We start from the raw sequence: 19,631 nt of genomic DNA, 5'->3' as shown, positions 1-19,631 counted from the left end.
ACACTTATTTAGCACTTTTCTGGACACTCCACTCAAAGTGCTTTACAGGTAATGGGGACTCCCCTCCACCACCACCAATGTGCAGCATCCACCTGGATGATGCAACGGCAGCCATGGCGCACCAGTACGCTCACCACACATCAGCTGTCAGTGGGGAGGAGAGCAGAGTAATGAAGCCAATTCATAGATGGGGATTATTAGGAGGCCATGATTGGTAAGGGCCAATGGGAAATTTGGCCAGGACGCCAGGGTTACACCCCTACTCTTTTCGAGAAACTGAAAAATCGCCCTGGGATTTTTAATGACCACAGAGTCAGGACCTCGGTTTTACAGTACGTCTCATCCGAAGGATGGCGCCTGTTTACAGTATAGTGTCCCCGTCACTATAGTGGGGCATTAGGACCCACATGGAGCACAGGGTGAGTGCACCCTGCTGGCCCCACTAACACCCCTTCCAGCAGCAACCTTAGTTTTTCCCAGGAGGTCTCCCATCCAGGTACTGACTAGGCTCACACCTGCTTAGCTGCAGTGGGTTGCCAGTTGTGAGTTGCAGGGTGATATGGCTGCTGGAAATGTATTTAAGATGTATTTATGTATTTAAGATGTATTTACAACAGCAAAGATAAGTGTAAGAACTTCAGCTGCTTACAGCCGAGGTTCCTGTTCCTCTGTGAAAGAACTGCACTAGAACATATTTATGTGCTTGAACACATAATTCTATTGTCATTAGAAAAGAAACAAGAGGCGACCATCTTTCCCGGCCACGCAGTCAAAGCAGATAACCCAGCCTCTTGTGACAACACAGCATGTCTGGACTTGTGTCAGAAAACAGCAAGCAGATTAGCTGCTGTTTTAACACCTGCTGGTTTTCCAAGAGTCTCGAGTGGCTTCCTATGTTGCATGTTTAACGCAACACACTGTCAGTAAACAAGATGGAATGATAATGCCATTAAAAGAATGCTTGAGAGACCAAAGAGAAAGCAGAAAAAGAAATGTATTCAAATTGTGCTATAGCTGGAGGTCCTTTTCAATTTAATAACAAAAGACACAGAGTACGTTTTCTTTAACTGTACCAGCCTAATGAGCTTCTTTTCTTCCTTTCATTTGGGGAGCCAGTATATTTGCCGCACAACAATGCCCTGGTGTGCTGATGCATGCGGAGCTGTAGTAATGATGAGCTGAGCTGATTTCTGGGTCAGCAGGCACCCTGCCCGCACTCTGTGAATGGGGCTCAGCACTGGGCACTGATACTGGACAGCAGAGGGAGGACTATAGCTCACTCCTATCTGCACGCTCACATCAGACTCTTCAGCAGAGCTCTTCTGTGCTCTGACCGGGATCAAACTGTAAGTGTTCCACTTTAACAGTGTTTTTTTTTATTCTTCTGATGCTGTCAACACAAGCTTGGTCACGTGTGTCAAAAACGTCTTGTTCTCTGTGTTAGTGTCTGTGTGTTCAGCAGCAATGGGCTCGCCATATTTCCCAGCCCGGACCGTGCTCTTTCGGAAGGAAGCCAGTGGCGTGACGTACAGAATCCCTGCCCTGCTCTACCTCCCAGGCTCGACGACTTTCTTGGCTTTCTGTGAAGAGCGCTTCAGCCCCGACGACGCCCAGGCCAACCTGCTGGCTTTGCGCAGAGGAATCTTCTACCGTAACTACGTAGAGGTGAGGCTCTCCTGCCCCCATCTGCACAGTGCGAGGCCCCGCAGGCCGATGGACAAGCACAGGCATAAAAGGGCTGCCTACTAACAGAAGACATTGCCCTTTCTGCCAAAGGAGATGAAAGATTTGTATTGCATGAGCCCACGGTGTCGTGAAACCAATTGGACAAACCTAACTGCTTTTTGTGTTTGTATTAGAAAAAAAACAACATTTCTTATGAACTTCAGCATGTTGTTTTCTCACTAGAAAACAATACCAAAGGGTCAATTTAAATTATAGCTTATGTTTTTAAGCTTTTTATGTGAATGGGGTCACTATATTTAACCAAAGTAGAATAAAATAGACTCTTATTATATACAAAATATCATAATTGACTTGACGAACTGTGTGCATTTAGATGCAGCTTTTGTTAAGCGTCGTGGGGGTAACCGGTAATCTCAGGGGTCTCTCCCTTTCAATTCAAATCAATTCAAGCTTTATTTTTTCTTAAGGGCAATTTGTTTTGCAGCGCAACAGTACAACAAAAACAACATTTTCCAATACAGTGTTTAAAATACTTTCAGGAGATAGCAAATATGTTACATTAAGAGTGATATTGCAGAGGAGGACACCAGTTTCCTAAGCCTCTTACTGTTACACCTATTGAGGTATTAAGGTGTCCCCCAGATAGGAAAATTGTAATTAGTGTAGATTGAGAGTGGAGGGGTGAGGTGTGTTTGTAGAAGGGATTTATGTTGATCTGATTCGCCCTAACAATTTTGCTGCTTGTCTTCATTAATTTTCACAATTTATTACGATTTACAGCACTGATGTTAATAACCCAACAAGCAAGACAGTATATTAAGAGACTTTAAATAAAAGTTTTGTTGAGGAGTGTTAATATACTTTTGTATACCTTAAAAACGCTGTATTCTTAGAAAAAGTTTCCATTGACCATTTATGTAAATAGTCTCACAGCATTTGTACCTTCTTAATTTTTTTTATCTATGACCTGTTCCAGTTACATATAATCATCAAAAAATTCTGTAGTCTGACCATTTATTAAATCGGCTGGAGTGGGATTGCAGTGCTCCTAAAATCAATGAGGGGTTCGTTTTTTCCCCAAAAAATATTTAACTCCAAAAAGAACTCAACATTCAATAATATCATTTAGGATGGGCACTTGATCACAGGGCTGTGTCTTCAGCAGACTTAATGATATGGGTCTCTTTGCTCTTACGATCGGTAGGGTACAATAAAAGGGACAAGACACCTAGTGGTGATTCGATAGAACTGCAACGAACATCAGATAACTATTCCACTACTTTTCACGTTGAGAGCTGTTCGTTAAAAATTCTAAAACCCGACTAATTCATGTTGCCATTCCATTTGAAATTCTTTACAACTAAATTCTAACACCTTTGCTTGAACATAACACTAATAGACTAATTAACAATGCGACTATTTCATCAACTACTACTCCCCTACATCCTTGTATGCAAATTGCAGGCAATCAGCATACAGTCCAATAAAATGAGTAATTTCACTGTTCTCTCTCGAGTTTTAACTGGGAGAGATGCAAGAGCCAAGAGCCTGGAGCCGTGAAGCCCATTTAGCTGAGCACTTTTGGGGTGGGGATTGGAATCCAATTCTTCCACTAGCAGTGGATGATTTGTGAATTTAAAAACATCAGAAAAAAAGTAGACTAAAAATGTCCACTCTGCAGTGGGAGGACATGAGAGCACTGGAATCCGCGCAGCTGAGGGGTTACCGGTCGATGAATCCCTGCCCGGTCTACGATGAGTTCACCGGCACCGTCTTCCTGTTCTTCATCGCCGTGCTGGGACACACCTCCGAGTCCCAGCAGCTCATCACCGGCAAGAACGTCACGCGGCTGTGCTACGTCTCCAGCGGGGACCAAGGCCGGAGCTGGAGCTCGGTCACGGATCTCACTCAGTGCACTATCGGAGACGCCATCGAGGGTAGGTCGTCTTCCCGCCTCGGCTTCGGCTCCTGCAAGCGCTTAAACACACCGGTGCACAGTGTGTTGCCACTCTGTTTCCTTTTATTCAATCTTATTTTCTCTCCAACCAGGGAGTAACCCCCCCCCCCCCTCTTCTTCTTCTGCTTCACTGTTCGCCAGGAATAACATCACCCAGGTGTTCAGTGCACTGAACATGCTTAATTGTTTTAGTCACGGTAAATTTGGCTCGACCCGCTCGGCTGAGGGGCAGCTCCCTGCCAGTAAGACGATGAAGCTGAGGCCCCTGCAGAGTGAAGAGTGACCAAGGGGCAGCTGTACAGATGGAGATGGGGTGGTGGAGAGATGCACAGGATGAATGTGAGAGAGAGAAGGGGCAGAGGCATAGTATTGTTTTCCAATCTCAAGCCTGTATGATTTAGTGCCTGCTGTGTTACCCCTGTTATCCTCAGCGGAATGGGGAATGAAGCAGACAGTGTCTCCCAGGGGAATGGAATGGAAATGCCAAAATTATCTGCCCCTTGGCCATTGTGTGGCAGTGAAATTCTCACATTATCATTAATCACTATTATGATTATTATAGAAAACATACGTGCAAGTACAAGAAACATGGTAGGGTAAAATTAAAAAGAAAATCATGTACATGCATAGGGCACAGTAGTTAGTATTGCTGTCTTACGGTGCTGCGTCCCTGGGTTCAGTTCCTGGGGTGCTACCTGCTTGGACTTTGCACGTTCTCCCCATGTTTGAATGGGTGTCCCCTGGGTGCTCTGGTTTCCTCTCACAGTCCACAGACATACTGGTAGGTTAATTGGCTTCTGTGAGAACTGGTTCTGGTTCTGTGAGTCTGTCTACCCTGTGATGGACTGGCTTTCTGTCCAGAGTATACCCCACCTTGGCTGCCCCACGACCCTGTATTAGATGAATTGGCTTAGAAAGCCCTGAATGCTCCCTGCTTCATATGTGCGTTGGTGTTTATTTTTTCTCTTGGTAGACTGGGCCACCTTTGCTCTGGGGCCGGGCCATGGCATTCAGCTGAAATCTGGACGACTCCTCGTCCCGGCATATGCCTACTACATCCACTGCCGGGAGTGTTTCGGCAAGGTGTGCCTCACCACACCGCACTCCTTCTGCTTCCACAGCGACACTCACGGCCGCACCTGGCGCTTTGGGGAGTTCGTACCGAACCTGAAGACCGTGGAGTGCCAGATGGTGTCGGTGGATGAAGAGAGTGGCACGAATGTCCTGTACTGCAATGCCCGCAGCCCGCTGGGATACCGGGTGCAGGCCCTGAGTCTCGATGATGGGGCGGTGTTCCAGGAGGGGCTGCTGGTCCAGAAGCTGGTGGAGCCGCCTCATGGGTGCCACGGAAGTACAGTGGGTTTCCCAGCACCCTTTGACTTCCAGTCTCAGACTTTGTCCGGCACCCACAGAGCGGAATGGCAGGAGCAGGTATCCCAAAGGCTCCTAAGATCCTGCAGCACCATGCTGGACAGAAACCCTGTTGCTCTCCCCACCAGTTCCCACTGTGGCAAAAAGAATCAATTCCACAAAGGTCAAAGTGCAAAGTTCCTTCCTCCTACCTGGGTGATCTACTCCCACCCCACATTCCCTTCGAGCCGTCTTGATCTGGGAATCTACCTCAGCCTGTTCCCCAGAGACCCTGACAGCTGGTCCGAGCCCTGGGTCATCTACGAGGGTCCAAGTGCCTACTCAGACCTGGCTTACCTGGAGCTGCCTTCCCTGGACTCCTTCGACAGCCCCCCAGGCATAGCGTTCGCATGCCTGTTTGAGAACGGTACCCAAACCCCATACGAAGAGATTTCCTTCAGCATCTTCACATTCTATGAGCTCATTCGTAACATCCCCAGGGGAGAAGGTTGCTTCAGGGGGAAAGCTGAGATGAGGCGCAGCAGGAAATGGAATCACTGCAGTGTTGCCTAGAGATGTCCTCACCTCCATCCTGCACCTGAGGCTGATTTCACTTTTTCACCATTCTCTATGTGTTCACTTCTGCTGCACAATCTTAGAGCATGGTTATAGACTCGGAAAACCCACCCATTAAAGCCACCCTTCCAGTAAATAGATCGGGTCCTGTCGTCCATGGAATTTTGGTTCAAGCTGGGCTGTGACATTAGTCAAATATGACTGGGATTCCTCCAAAACTGGTTTGTTAAACAGTGCCCCAGGTGGTTGGGTCCACAGCTGGGAAAGGTGTCCTCAGCTTGCAATGAGGCAATAGGTTTATGTCTTCCCAGGTAATTTTGAGCTCCTTTTAATGCTTCAATTCTGCCATTGCTATGATGTGAAAAAGAAGCTAAGGCCGACTGTGCAGGTTGGCCCTTAAAGGGGTGGATAATTGGGCTGGGTAATCTATTTACATGATAGAATAAGGTTTAAAATGTCTGGGTTTAAGCAGGAACTGCTTTTTCACACTATAAAGAATAATCCACTGATGTGTGGTTAATGATGCTGTCTGTTATGTTTTTCCACTCCAGGGCTGTCTGCTGACGTAGGCTGGCCCCTTGGTAAACATCCACCACATCCAGTATTGGCCTGTCTTTTGCACAATAGCCTGATTTCATAACCCATCCTGTTGTAAGTCTGTGGCGAGAGTGAGATCAATCTAGATCTTACTGTGAAACCTAAGAGCAGAGATTCTGCACTGAGCAGGTTATCTCACTCCAGCTCCATTCATGTCAGCACACTGCTGTGTGAAGCCATTAAAGAGGACATGCAATCTAGAAAAAATACTTTGTAACAATCAATAAATCATCGGTACAGTACATTCTCATTTATTCAAACAATGTACACCAGAAACGAAAAGAAATATTTATCCATTTCAGGGAAATTATACAGTAATATCACCATCGTTGTCAATCTGTTTGAAAGTAAATGCTTAGGGATTTTTTGGTGGGCGTAAAATAAGTTTTTCCTCAGCATTACTTCTGATGAAACAGTTGTTTCCATTGAATTGCTGACAAGTGTGCAATGAATGTAACAGTGCAGTAATTTTCTAAAATGCCATTCAGTCTGTTAATATCATAATGCATGGGTATAGTACCCTGCCTTGCCTTATAATGACTTCTGCCAGTCATCTGCAAGATGCTGTGATTACTGATCGCAGAGAGGAATCTGCAATTGTAGCATGCAGTGATGAATGCAGGCATGTTTGCTGCGTGGCATTTTAATGGCGTGATATATTCGCTGCGATCCTCAGTCTGCTGAAGCAAGAATTGTCCATATGAAGCTCCTTGGAGCCATTAAGACATTTCACTAATGGAAGTGCTTTTCCTCTCAGTATATTCAGCTCTTTCTAATGTATGTGTCAAATTTCACGCTGCATATTATATGAAGTCCAGTATCCAAATACATAATTGGTGCTAAAATATTTAAATCACAAATGATAATATTTTAATAATATAATTGAAATTAATTAATACATAAAAAGATTGTGAGTATTAATAAATACTCCATATACAGGTCTTTCCAAAAATGCACATATCAGTAATTTTACAGTTTCTAGTCTACTGGTATTGAGAAAGGTTTACATTGAACAAATTATGCTGCTGGTTAATTTAAATGCATTCATTTCATACTTGAAGGGTTCATAGTCATCCTTTTACCAGGAAAAAATGGTTTGTCCTGAGGTTATGTGGAGTCCCTTGCATGTAAAGCATGGTAACATATATGCACCATTTTTGAGGGTTTTGTATTTGACATTCTGAATCACCTTGATAGATACTTCACATTCATACTGTATATATTCTCCCATTTCCAGCTGCTACAGCTCCTTGCACTGACACAGGAAGGATGAGAACTGTCTGTGCTCTTGCCCAGTATCCCTGATGTCCAGCCATTTGGCTTCATACACTCCAGAATAGTGCCTAAGGGAGACTAATGGATAACTGAAGAAATTTAACATTTATTACTGACAATTTGGCACATTCATCACTGCAAACAGTGATAAGTTAAGGACACCTTGCTCAACACCACCCTGGAGGTGATGTGAAACTATGACTGCAGAGTCCCAGTCATAGTGGGATAATAACTTTAGCCAGATTTTATCCATTGATAAAAATGTAAGAGCACTTTCAAGCAAGAAGAGGCCAGTTGCCCCCCCAGCCTGTTTAATAGCTGGATGAGCTCTTGAGGCCACACTACACTCTAAGTATGCATCTTTACTGACAGAGCTACCACAAGGCATAAAAACCAAAACAGAACAAGAATCAGAACCATTTTTAGAGACTGATGGTGGAAAGTGAGCCCCAGTAAAATCTTTTCAGAATGACAAAGCAGGCACAGAGATGTGGTGGAGCAGGCTCTCTGTGGACAGTCTTAAGGAAAAGGTGGTGTTGGACACAGGGCTCATCCTGTTTTGAAAGCATGTTGTCCACATGCAGAGTCCTATTCTATTGCCAGACGACAGCATGGGAAACAAAAATCAAACAGCACCCGCACCAGTTTCCCATACTTTTCTCTTCAGCAGTTTTCAACGAGTCAGAAAAATCAGTTTCACTGAATAAACTGAGAGAAAGTCCTGACACTCAGTTCCTACTGTTCCAAAGGTTTAAAGTGCTTTTTTTCCTCCTCTTCTGTGAATGGATTGTTTCTTCACACTGGGCTGACCTACAACACAGAATGTTTGCAATTCATCGTATACAGTACTTAATACAGACATTAGGCCATAAGATTATGAGCAAAAATTGTCATTGCAGTTGACAATCAATCAAAGTTTCTTGCAATTTTCAAGCCAAAGTCTCAGAATAAAATCAAGCAGGCAACATCCTGCAGTCAAATTAATTTGACTCCTTAATAAGCAAGTTAGTAATGAAAATATTTTTTAAATTCAGATAAGCCTAGCAAAGGGTGACACACCTAAGCTTGTAAAGGGGGCTCTGTGGCACTGTGTGTGTGCAGATGTTTGCCAGCTTTGAAGGCATTGAACAGGAGATGCAAGAGACACAGCAACAGAGGTGGTGAGAAGTGACACATCAGTTGATTATATAGATATTCTGTTAATGATCAATTTACCTGCAGCTGAGGTTTTGTAGTATGTTATTATAGTAAATCATTTATACTATAGATTAATATAGAACCCTACAATTAACCTAACTTCAACCTAGGCTCCTTGATACTGAATATCTGGGGATGTTTTAACATTCTATAGAACTTCAAATTGTAGAAGGTTGATGAGTAATAGGATATTTGTTAAAGCACTATCAAGCTAGGACAGCCACCTATGTTTATGCCTGTCAGGATGTTAGACAGATCACATGAGCTGAGGGTGGTCTCTCCAGGAGTTTCGTTTCTAACCTACGGTGCCCAGCAGTGTTTGCAACCTGACAGAGTGGAATTCTGCCAGTCCTTTCCCTACCTTGTTGTGCTTGATGTCTGGCCCACACAAGAAGCCCAGGATGGCGTTGAGGACCTGGATGGTGCAGAGCAGCGCCTGTGTCCCACTGCTGGCCAGGAGGGTGGAGAACAGGACCACGTTCCAGAGCACCACGCCTTGCGGCTCCACACACACCTCCTCCCAGCTGCTTGGGTCAAACAGGTAGTTCGGCTGGCTGGGAAATCAGGACACAGAACAGCACAAGTGTCAATGGAGTTGAGAGGAATCTGTGTGTCCCACCTTGCTCATCCAGCCATGTGAAGCGTCCCAAAACTCCTTCCAGCACACAGTACCACGTCCTTGAAACTACACAAAGTGCTTTAGTGAAGAGAGATGTGATACAGTGGACTGTGAACCCACTTCCTGGACAACCAGAACAGTGTGGTGGTGAGCCACAATATTCACATACTGTATGTCTAAATCCTTGTTTCCCAATCTGCAGTCCCACACAGCTGTTTCTGTTCCAGCCAAGTTGTCAGCTACACCATTGAATTTATAAAAAAGAAAAACAGCAGGTACAGTATGTTGACCTCCAGGACCAGGATTGGGAACTTCTGGTCTAAATTTTAAAATCCAAGCTCCTGAATGTTAACTATGCAAAAGAAAGCCACAGCAACACCAGCGCATACTATAACAGAGGCATCAGTAATGACATTTAATTGTTCTGTGAAGTAGATGCAAGATCATTCAGGGATATTAAGGAATCATGAAGCAAGTGCACCAACTTTAGAGTATCTTTATTGTAAATTAGAAACCCCCATACAATCAAAATAAACTCAGTTTTGACCAAGATATATCTTCTCTTTACTAATGTCCTCCAGGGCTCTGATGTTGTTCTCATCATGAACAGATGATCTTAAGCTGTATATTGTATTCACAGTATAAGCGTTTTTTTTTTAACAAGAGAGTAATTGACAAGTTTCTATATGTTAACGTTCTTATAATCTAATCATTTATCTTCATAAAAGTAATTCACCTCTTTGCCATTTATACACAAGGGATAACATTTAATATATGAATACAAATGTATTTTACAGAAACTGTGATATTTTAAATATTACATATATATATTGTATATGTTGTTATATGTATTTGCTTATGCGTATTAATTTTACAAGCTCTTTACCGACAAATTACAGTGTGTACTTGTGTATACGTACAGACTATGATATAAAACTAGTGGTCCTCAGCAGAATGTAAAGTTGTTTATAAAGAGTGTTGGAGTAACAGAGAAACAAAACCCAACAGCAATAATTAAAGAGCAGCTGGGCGTACAGTACAGTATAATACAATAACAGTTATTCTGTGCATACTCTGACTATTGATCAGCAATTCAATGAAAAGTAAATCTATTAGTTTCGAAGTTTTGTGTTTGTGAATTGGTAGATAAAATTTCACATTTGTGTGTCCGCTTCAATGTTTTCCCTGGAGTGAAGTGTGGAAGTGAACTGTTCGCGCTATATTGACGCGGTGTCAGCCACCCTTACCTGGGCGTCTTGCGCGCCAGCGGGGTGCCCCACACCTGCTCCTGTGTGCCGTTGCTATAGGTCTCATTGTACTTGCAGAGGGGTCCCTCAGCCAGTCCAGTCCCACTCACTACGAAACACAGCGTGGCTCCTGCTATCGCTATAGCAGCATATACAATCGAGCACAGCATCTGCGTGGTACAAACAAACGGGCACTGACACAGGGTGCTGATGAACCAAGTCGCCCACCCAGTTTTCATTTCGCACAATCACGCGAGCCAGTAGTATATGACATTATTTTGAATGAAGGTAAAAGCTACTTTTCCGGATGTCTAAGTTGAATAACATACTCCACTTGAATAGAAAATGTATTTCTTTCCACAATTTTGACACGGGTGATTTCATAGTAAAGTGCATTAAACTCGCCTTTCGCAGCCTGCTATAGAAATTAACTTGTACAAAAAAAATGTTCATCTAACTTCCTACAGTGAGCTACAGTATGCTGCAATGGCAAAGTCCATACATTTTCTAACCGCTTTATCCAGTTCAGAGTCACGAGGGAACCGGAGCCTATCCCGACAATATAACGGATACAATTATACCTTGGACGGGACGCCAATCCGGTAAGACATACACACTAAGACCAGGGCGAATTTTCCCGGAAACCAATTAATTAAGTATTGTCTATGTACTGTGGGAGGAAATCGGAGCACCCGGAGTAAACCCACGCGAACCCACATACAAACTCCACACAGATATCACTCCAGGGCCCTGGCGCTACGAGGTAGCACTGCTAATCACTGGATCGCTGTGCCGCGCACAGAAGCAGGAATACAATTGAAATATGTATACTGATGTTTATATTGGACTATTTTTGTGTCAGAATGCTAATTTCGGTCATGAACAGAAAGTCCTTACTTCACTCCTAAAGCCGCACCTCCCTTTCTTGTGACTGCTTGTTATGAACACCCTCGCAGCTGGGAGAACCTGGAAAGATGGAAAGAAAAGGTAACTAACCTAACCTAGAGACGTGACTTGTGAACCTGTCCTGGTTTAAGATCTGCAGAAACCACAGACCCACGCCGAAAGATCCGACACAGTTCTCTGAACTGAGATTTGATCATAATCGGCAAATCTGAGATGAAACAGTATTTGCAATGGCTTTAATTTGTATAGAAAACACTACAATAAAAAAGGCGTTCTCTTAGAGGTAATTAACTGGAACATTAAAACAAATTAAAGACGTCGAAATAATTAAGCAATAGTACATTATATTTGTTATTTTTTGTTTAACTTTAAATTATCATGACAGTGACGATAGTGTAAACAATATTCACCAGCGTCTTTTTTTAGTTCATACGTTCACGTTATTAATTAATAAACATCAGTCTGCAGACCCTCACCAACAGTCCTGACGCCCACAGTCCTGTTCCCAAGGTAGCGTACATGGTAATGTGCCCCTCCCTCAGGTAACGGGATTGCAGGTCTGGGAACAGCAGCAGCGTGTTGGCCAGCATGGAGACCAGCGCCAGGGGGATGAGGAGAATCCCCAGAGCTTTGCCACAGCGAGCAATACACATCTTCGAGTCCACTGCTCGATCTATTGCGCCGCACTGCCACACACACACACCGCGGGCGAGTTAGAGCACACAGGCACAAGCACAGAGGCACATTGCTTCACACATAACCCTGCAGCGCTTTTCCCCAGCACGCAAAACGTTCACCGGGAGAAAGAATACATATTCAAAACCTACTTTTTAAAATTATGAAGACATTGAAAAGGAATGAACTGGCAAACATGAGCAACCTGCTGCTAACTATTGCAAAGCCTGTTTAAGTCGCCGGAGGTAAAGGGCTCCGACGTGCTTCTCGCTTGTGTTCTCTGGACAACGAAGTCTCTCAAATCAATTATTTCTGGCCCAACAAGCAAAAGCACAGCACTATTCTACTGTTCACTCTAACAGAGCAACGTTACAGCAGTCCGTGTCCTTTTAGTATAATTTGCAATTGGCGTTCATAACATTTCTAAACAAACAAGGATTTTGGACATTTGAACGAAAACAGCTTATACACAGTAACAACATCAGCTCTCGGAAACCAGTATAGGCAATATTTATACCCAGAAAACAAACACAAAAAAACTTTTTAAAAGCTTAAAAACTAACATTACAAGATCAAGATTTGCAATCTTGTTCTGTTAAATGGTGATTTAATCAAATCTCACCTGCGCTGAAATTAAACACTGAAGTGACGCTACAAATATAGTTTTGACAGGGAGATATCCAAAATCAATAGGGGCGAGAATGTTAACGCGTATCGGGTCTGGACTCACCTCAGTGAAGAAAAAGATGCTTGACTTGGGTTCGATGCCAGCTAACTTTTGGTGTCTGTTATCTAGAGTGAGCAGATTTCGCAAAACCCGGGAGGGCTGGGACAGCTCAGTGGTGTGTTGAGAGATCTGAGGAACCCTCGTCTTTTTCACGAGTTAAATACAGTCTGCACTTCCTCTATCACTTCACTACCGCATCACTCATCCAGCTCCTGGTTAGACGACCAACTGCCTTTGCAAGCCTGAGCTGGGCAAAGTCCTCGGTTTCTTTTTTCGCTCTGCCTCCCTTCTGACATCCGAATTTTGTAGGCGCACCCGGTCGCATATTACTTTAAAATATACAAAAGGAGTGTCACAGAGTGAAAAAAATGGGTGTGAGACAGCTGGTGTCAGGGACTATATTGACTGCAATGTTCCAAAAAATGGCCAATGTTCCAGTAAGGGCTGTCCTGTTTCTGTCCCTGTTCTTTGAGCTTCACCTCATGTCAAAGGTCGCCTGGCAACACACAGCTCAGAGTTGAGAGGATGAATTGAATGACAGGTTTTAACCATGCCTTCTCTTCTGAAAAGAGTAGAAAAGAGACACAATGTTTCGACTGTGGGGCCTTCTTCGGGTGTCACACGCAAAAAAGGCTCCACGGCCGAAGTGTTGTGTTTCTTTTCAACATAGAATAAACCTTTACTTGTTCCTTTGCAGCCTACGCGTGCTAACGTGCCTACCCACTTGAACGACTGCAGACAATGTATCCTTACACCTGGCCTTTTGCATTTATGCAGTTTGTTAATTAGACCCCAACTGTTAGCTCTGCCAACGCCCCAGACATAAACCCCAGCCAGGAGCACCCAGCAGAAGATCTGAGAGAAAAAGTGGGGGGAATGCAGGAGGCAGCATTGGACCCAGCAGAGGACTGTGTCACCATGGACTGTACATTGAGCAGCGGAGGAAGGTGCTGGCATTGTCTTCTTCCTTCTTACCCAATGCAGGACTTTGATTAAACTGAGGAGGGAGGCACAAGGGACTCCTCACCACTCGTAACTGGTGTGTGGTGAGCGTACTGGTGCTCTTGCATCATCCAGGTGTGGGCTACACATTGGTGGTGGTGCAGGAGAGTTCCCATTACCTGTAAAGCACTTCGAGTGGAAAGTCTAGTGTAAGAAATAATAATAATAATAATAATAATAATAATTGGACAGATATCTGTTTGACAAATGTAAAATGTAAGGTTTACATCATTGTATTTTTGTTTATTTTTTCAATTTGTATTCAATATTTATTACAATTTAGATACAATATTTTTTAAATATTGTATGTGTTGTATTTCTGCTTTATCAGTGTTCTCTCACTGCACCTAAAAAAAAACTCCACCAGATATTTCTGTGTGGCAATATATTTTATGCTGCTCTATTTTGTTATAAGGTAATACAGAAAAAGGCAAGTTTAAACCTAATTATTTGCATTCCACCTTCTTCATCTGTTATTATATGCTTTGTCCTTTGTGCCTCCACTCAACATTGTTGTAGATATCTAAGCACATAAAGGTGTCACTCTCAGGTATGCACAAGCTTCAGCCTGGAGATGATACTGTAGTACAGACAATACCCATGTTAGGACATCTTCCTTTCTCTTAGAAGAATCCGACTCTGAAAGCAGTGCTTGATTTGCACTTTTATGTTGGAGAATGGAGGCAACATTTGTAAAAAACACTTAGTTCTTATGCAAACTCAAAGGGCGCCACCTGACACAGATATACCCGTCTCTTTCAAAATATACGTATAAAATAGCTGCTACAAAAACACGTTACAGAAATCATGTACAGTATGTATTTCACAGAGATTTGATACCACGCACCACTTCTCACAAGTTCCGGTTATCACGGTAATGAATCATTCTCACCACAGTGAGTCTGAACTTCGCGTTTCCGAAAACCGAAATAGCATAGAATTACATTCCGATAACACAAGCTCCCCATTAACCCTTCAGTTGTGCTTTCCATGAAAACTGTTTCTCTTTTCTTTTCGCTAAACGGGAACATTTTCCGACACCGCAAACTAAATCAATAAGTCACGGCTTAACGTGTTTATAGTGTACGTTCAGCAATATGAATATCCGTGAACGCACGAAAAGCTACAAATGGTTCAGCTCACCATGTCTAGCTGATCAATTGTACTGAAATGATTTAGAGCCCTTGTTATAAATGCCATGCTGTTACAAAGCTAATAGAAAGCATTTGTGCTGTTACAACTTTTCAATTGTTCTTTATTAACTCATCACTGATTAATCACTGTGGAATGAATTCAATTATTTCTGTGTCAGCATCATGCAATAGTGTTTAGGGTTCTGAACATGGGTTCGAATCCTGGGAGAGAATGTATCCCTACAAAAACATACTAGTAAACCTGGTTTACTAGAGAATAAAAAAACATATTTATTGCTTGTAATAAAAGAGAATTGCGAAATTAATTTGACCAATTCAAAAGATCTGGAAAAGCACAGTGTCTCAAAAAAAAACCTGAAAACATTTGATCTGAATAACTCCCTCTCTCAGCATGAACATTTGTACAGTGTTCCAAAAATAGCTTCAATGCATTTAAGCAGAAAGGGCTAGCTCTATCCTCCATTTCTCCTTTTTTAAATCTGACTAAAAATACATTTTGAGTGTAAATGACAAACTCAAAATATAAATATGTGATGAGGAAACTGAACTGTATCTTGCAGTTTGCTTCCCAGTTCCTTCAGCCAGTTCAACCTGAATTTTGCACATCATGGTGGACAAGAGCCACTTGGACAACAGTACAGAGTGGACCGGGTCCTCTGTCCCATCCCAGGGGATGTGTTTACTGGAGAAACCATGTGGGTAACACTCTGGTCTGTGTTAGCACAAGACATCCTTTTGGAAGCATTTCTACCAAATTTAATTGGCTGGATTTCATTGATAGCTCACTGCACACTTCCATTCTTTGCTAAAGCAACACTCAAGCAGTGACTTTGCAGATTGAATAAATAACTGTCCCAGGTTTGAACCAAAGGTAAACACAGTGGGCATTGATCATTTATGCAGGGATGCCGTGGTTGAATGCAATGTGCAATCCATACAATTTGTCAATATTGAACTTGCTCATCCAAAATATCTTCACAAACAAGCAAATCAAGTCATAATTAAAGTGTATAGACTTACAGTACTACTTACTGCTATTTACTATGCTATATTTAGCTTGAAACGTGGATTGTGGTTCTACAGTGTTTCAGGAAGTTTTGGTAGTTTGTTATAACAAAACCAAATTCTACAAAAAGAAAAAGACTTTTGGTACTTCCATAATCATGAACGGGTAGCATGGTGGTATGATAGTTAGCACTGGTCTTGCAGCTCTGGGGCCCTTGGTCCAAATGATGGACCTGGGGTGGGATTTGGAGTTTTACACGTTACATGTTCCCCATGTCCATGTGTGTTTCCATGGGGTTCTCCAGTTTCCTCCTGCAGTTCAAAGACATACTGATAGGTAAATTGGCTGGTGCTAGTGTGTATGTCTGTGTGTCTACCCTGCAATAGACTACCGTTTCTACGGGGTGTGCCCCACCTTGCACCTGTTGCTTATAATAATAATAATAATAATAATAATAATAATAATAATAATAATAATAATAAAATTGTAATAAAAATTGTAATAAAAAAAGAATAATACCATGACTGATCAGCATGTCTTTGGACTGTGAAAGGAAACCAGAGCACTCCAAAGAAACATATGAACACAAGGCAAAAACACAAACTCCGATGTGGCAGATGAATCCAATGCCCAAGCTCTTCAAGCCTCCAGTGCTAACCATGGGGTCACTGTGCTGCCCTGCACTTTTCTAAGCAAATTCAAAGAGCTTATACAAAATCAACAAAAAAAAAACAAACAACTTTTCATTTCTATGTCACAGAAGAACTACATTCTGTTCTTTTCTGTTGTTTTCCTGACATTCTACAGTGTGGTGAAAAAGTAAATACACCCTTAAGGTTTTAAGGTTTAAAATATTTAGATATACCGTAATTTAGCTTCATCTAGTCATCACCAAGTTTGAATAGTAGATACAACTAACCTATTGTGACACATAATACACACAATACTATATTACATTAATTATTAAAAAAAACATCCAACATTCAATACCTTCGTGTGAAAAATTAAGTGCACCGTTAGTTACCATCTCAATTAAGAGGGTATGTAATCAGATGCACTAAAGTGTGCAAATGATTAGTTGATCATCAGGAAGTGATTCCATCTGTATATAAAAATTTGAAATTTGTTTGTGGGTTAGTGGTTATACATCATGTTTGGATAATTAAGTCTGTGGTAGTCTTAAAGAAAGAATTGACGCTGCTGATCAGTCAGTGGAGTCATTTCCAAACAATATGAAGTCCACTATTCCACAGTAAGACAGATATTCTACAATTCAAATTCAAGACTATTGCCAAACTACCCAGCAGCAACCTACCAAGTTCTCTCCAAGATCTAACTATAATGCCCAGAGAACCCCAGGGTTACATCTAGGGATCTACAAGCCTCTCTCACTTTGGTAAATGTTGGTGTCCACCAGCCTGAAAAGCTTGAATAAGCATTGAAAGGACAGCTAGGAGGAAACCTCTGTACTCCCAGAAGAACATTACTGAAAAACAACACTTGAATGAAAAAAACAAGACGTCTGGAACAATTTGCTCTGTACAGAAAAGTAAAAAGTGGTATTGTTTGGCTGTAATGCAAAACATCATTTTGGGTGAAAACACTGCCTTTGACCAGAAGGACTTCATACCAGCATCAAGCATGGTGGTGGTGGGGGTGATGCTTTATGCTTGCTTTGCTGCCTCAGGACCTGGATGTCTAGCTGGATCTGTCCAATGGCTAAAGCTGAACCAAAAGTGGAATACACAACAGGACAGTGATACAGACCACACAAGCACATCTGTTACAGAATGGCTCAAAAAGAAGACAATTAGGATTCTGGAATGGCCACGTCAAAGTCCAGACATTTATCCCATAAAGATGTTGTGGCGGTGCCCAAAGAGAGCAGTGCAAGAACAGGACCGCTCTCAAACATCACAGTCAAGGCACTTCTCTAAGGAAGAGTGGGCCAAAATTCCTCCCAGGTGATGTGAAAGACAGATTAACTCTTTTGTGTTATTTGTTGAATGAGGTTACTTTTAGGACTTGATGAGGACTAGGTGAAGGTCAAATATATCTAAATGTTAAATTACAAAATCAAATTAAAAAAAAAATCATAAGGGGGTGTATTTAGTTTTCCAAAACATTGTATACTGATGGAAAAAGGAAACACAGCACCTCCTCCTCCACACTCATTAGCTGTCTGCGTGGAACAGGCTGAAGAGTGACTCATCCGTGAAGAGGACCTGATGCCACTGCTCACGAGTCCATCGCAGCCTCTGTCTGGCCCAAGCCAGTCAGGTGTCATGGCTAGGACGTGTGGCAGAGGGCCTCTGACAGGTCGCCTTGCTCTAAGGCCAGCAGCATGGAGCCTAACTGTCCTGTCACTAATCTGGGCATTGTATCTGCCGGCAGTTTCAGCAGCAGTGCGAGTGGCAGATCTAAAACGATCTCTCAGACCAGTCTGATGTGTCTGTCCTGCTCTGGTGTGGTCACTCGAGGGCGACCGGATCTTGGATGGTCATCTGTCCTGCCGGTCTGCTGAAACCTCTGCAGTCGGGCCATAGTGGAATGGCTTACTCCATAGTGTCTGGCAATGATGGCACATGACATGCCTGCCTACATCACGCCAATGCCCTCTCCCTTGCTTCTGGTGACATTCTCAGCATTATGGAATGCACAGAAAACTAAGTGTGGCCTTTTTCTTGCAGTGACCTAAGCTTTGAATTAAGGCCTTTTTAAAGGTGACCTGATCTGTCACCTGGACCTCGATCAGTAAAAGTGCACCTAACAAACATTTGTGTGATTGGCAAGTTGCAATGCCTCACTGCACAAGCTGATCAGAGGGCTTAAAACAAACTGACAACTTTTTGTGAAAGTACATAGGCTATAACTATAGTATTCTCATTCCAAAAAGTGTTGTGTTTCTTTTTTCCATCAGTGTATATTGTTAGCAAAAAAAAGTTCTGTTAAAACAAATGATGCCACAGTTTGTGGTAAGTATTTTGGCACTATGACAAAAGGAATGTTTGTGCAAAAAAAAACAGAAATTATTTTCTGTAACCACATTTTTATTACCCAATTTCTGTGTTAGTCATTGGTATGCACTTTTAATTGTCATTGAATAGGAGAAGCAGAATTCCAATAGTTCTCATTTTCAAGATAGAGGTACTGCCATGAAAACAAAACACCTGCATTTTGACAAGGTAGGCAAGCATCTTTAACAGCATTCCAAAAGTGAAATCAAGTGCTTATCATATCATGTAGATAATGCTAGTTTCAAAGGCCTGGAAGCAATGATCCACGTGACATAAGCATTTAAGCAAATAGTTGGTTTAATGAAGAAATGTTGGTTTTGTTTGAATGGAAACATTTGACCCTGCTGCCCACCACAGACGTACAGGAAGGTGAGTGAGCCAAGTAATTCTGACCGCCATGCACTCAAATGTCACGGTCTTGCTAAGCGATTGTAAAGATGTGACAGGCATCTTGTTGCCATTTACTTTACTGAATGTCAAACATCATCACTTTCGATAACCACTTAACTGGGTCACGGTGGCCTGGAGGCTATCCCAGGATGAAGTGGGCACAGTGGATAGGCTCTGGATGGGATGCCAGTCCATCACACAACAGACACAAACACACACACTCATATTGGGGCTGATTTTCCCAGTAGGC

The 19,631-nt window shown here is 42.6% G+C and overlaps 2 protein-coding genes across 2 annotated transcripts; one reads left to right on the top strand and one right to left on the bottom strand.

The window, feature by feature from the left end:
- The first annotated feature begins 1,464 nt into the window (after nt 1-1,464).
- On the top strand, nt 1,465-5,566 carry neu4 (sialidase 4). The gene is made up of 3 exons (XM_088914303.1): nt 1,465-1,665; nt 3,368-3,623; nt 4,617-5,566. Exons 1-3 carry the CDS (start codon nt 1,465-1,467, stop codon nt 5,564-5,566), a joined length of 1,407 nt encoding a protein of 468 aa, XP_088770429.1.
- A 1,547-nt stretch (nt 5,567-7,113) lies between these two features.
- Nucleotides 7,114-12,919, bottom strand: LOC148836538 (transmembrane 4 L6 family member 1). The gene is made up of 6 exons (XM_088914755.1): nt 12,816-12,919; nt 11,887-12,096; nt 11,402-11,470; nt 10,505-10,674; nt 9,000-9,192; nt 7,114-8,251 (listed from the first exon to the last, which is right to left on the bottom strand). Exons 2-6 carry the CDS (start codon nt 12,061-12,063, stop codon nt 8,237-8,239), a joined length of 624 nt encoding a protein of 207 aa, XP_088770881.1. The 5' UTR covers nt 12,064-12,096; nt 12,816-12,919; the 3' UTR covers nt 7,114-8,236.
- Between the last annotated feature and the right edge of the window lie 6,712 nt (nt 12,920-19,631).

Source organism: Atractosteus spatula, chromosome 4 (assembly GCF_055471065.1).
Source record: "Atractosteus spatula isolate fAtrSpa1 chromosome 4, fAtrSpa1.hap1, whole genome shotgun sequence".
In the NCBI taxonomy this organism is placed as follows: Eukaryota; Metazoa; Chordata; class Actinopteri; order Semionotiformes; family Lepisosteidae; genus Atractosteus; species Atractosteus spatula.
Note: the sequence above shows the minus strand (reverse complement) of the source record. Positions and strands in the feature narration are given on the sequence as shown.

What these genes read in the sequence shown, in the direction of transcription:
- LOC148836538 (XM_088914755.1), bottom strand. Translation starts at nt 12,063, where the DNA reads ATGTGTATTGCTCGCTGTGGCAAAGCTCTGGGGATTCTCCTCATCCCC. An exon ending in TGTGGGCGTCAGGACTGTTG is followed by an intron (nt 11,471 to 11,886) that starts GTGAGGGTCTGC and finishes CCATCTTTCCAG; the next exon opens with GTTCTCCCAGCTGCGAGGGT. An exon ending in CTGGCGCGCAAGACGCCCAG is followed by an intron (nt 9,193 to 10,504) that starts GTAAGGGTGGCT and finishes CTGATTTCCCAG; the next exon opens with CCAGCCGAACTACCTGTTTG.
- neu4 (XM_088914303.1), top strand. Translation starts at nt 1,465, where the DNA reads ATGGGCTCGCCATATTTCCCAGCCCGGACCGTGCTCTTTCGGAAGGAA. An exon ending in TCTACCGTAACTACGTAGAG is followed by an intron (nt 1,666 to 3,367) that starts GTGAGGCTCTCC and finishes TCCACTCTGCAG; the next exon opens with TGGGAGGACATGAGAGCACT. An exon ending in TATCGGAGACGCCATCGAGG is followed by an intron (nt 3,624 to 4,616) that starts GTAGGTCGTCTT and finishes TTCTCTTGGTAG; the next exon opens with ACTGGGCCACCTTTGCTCTG.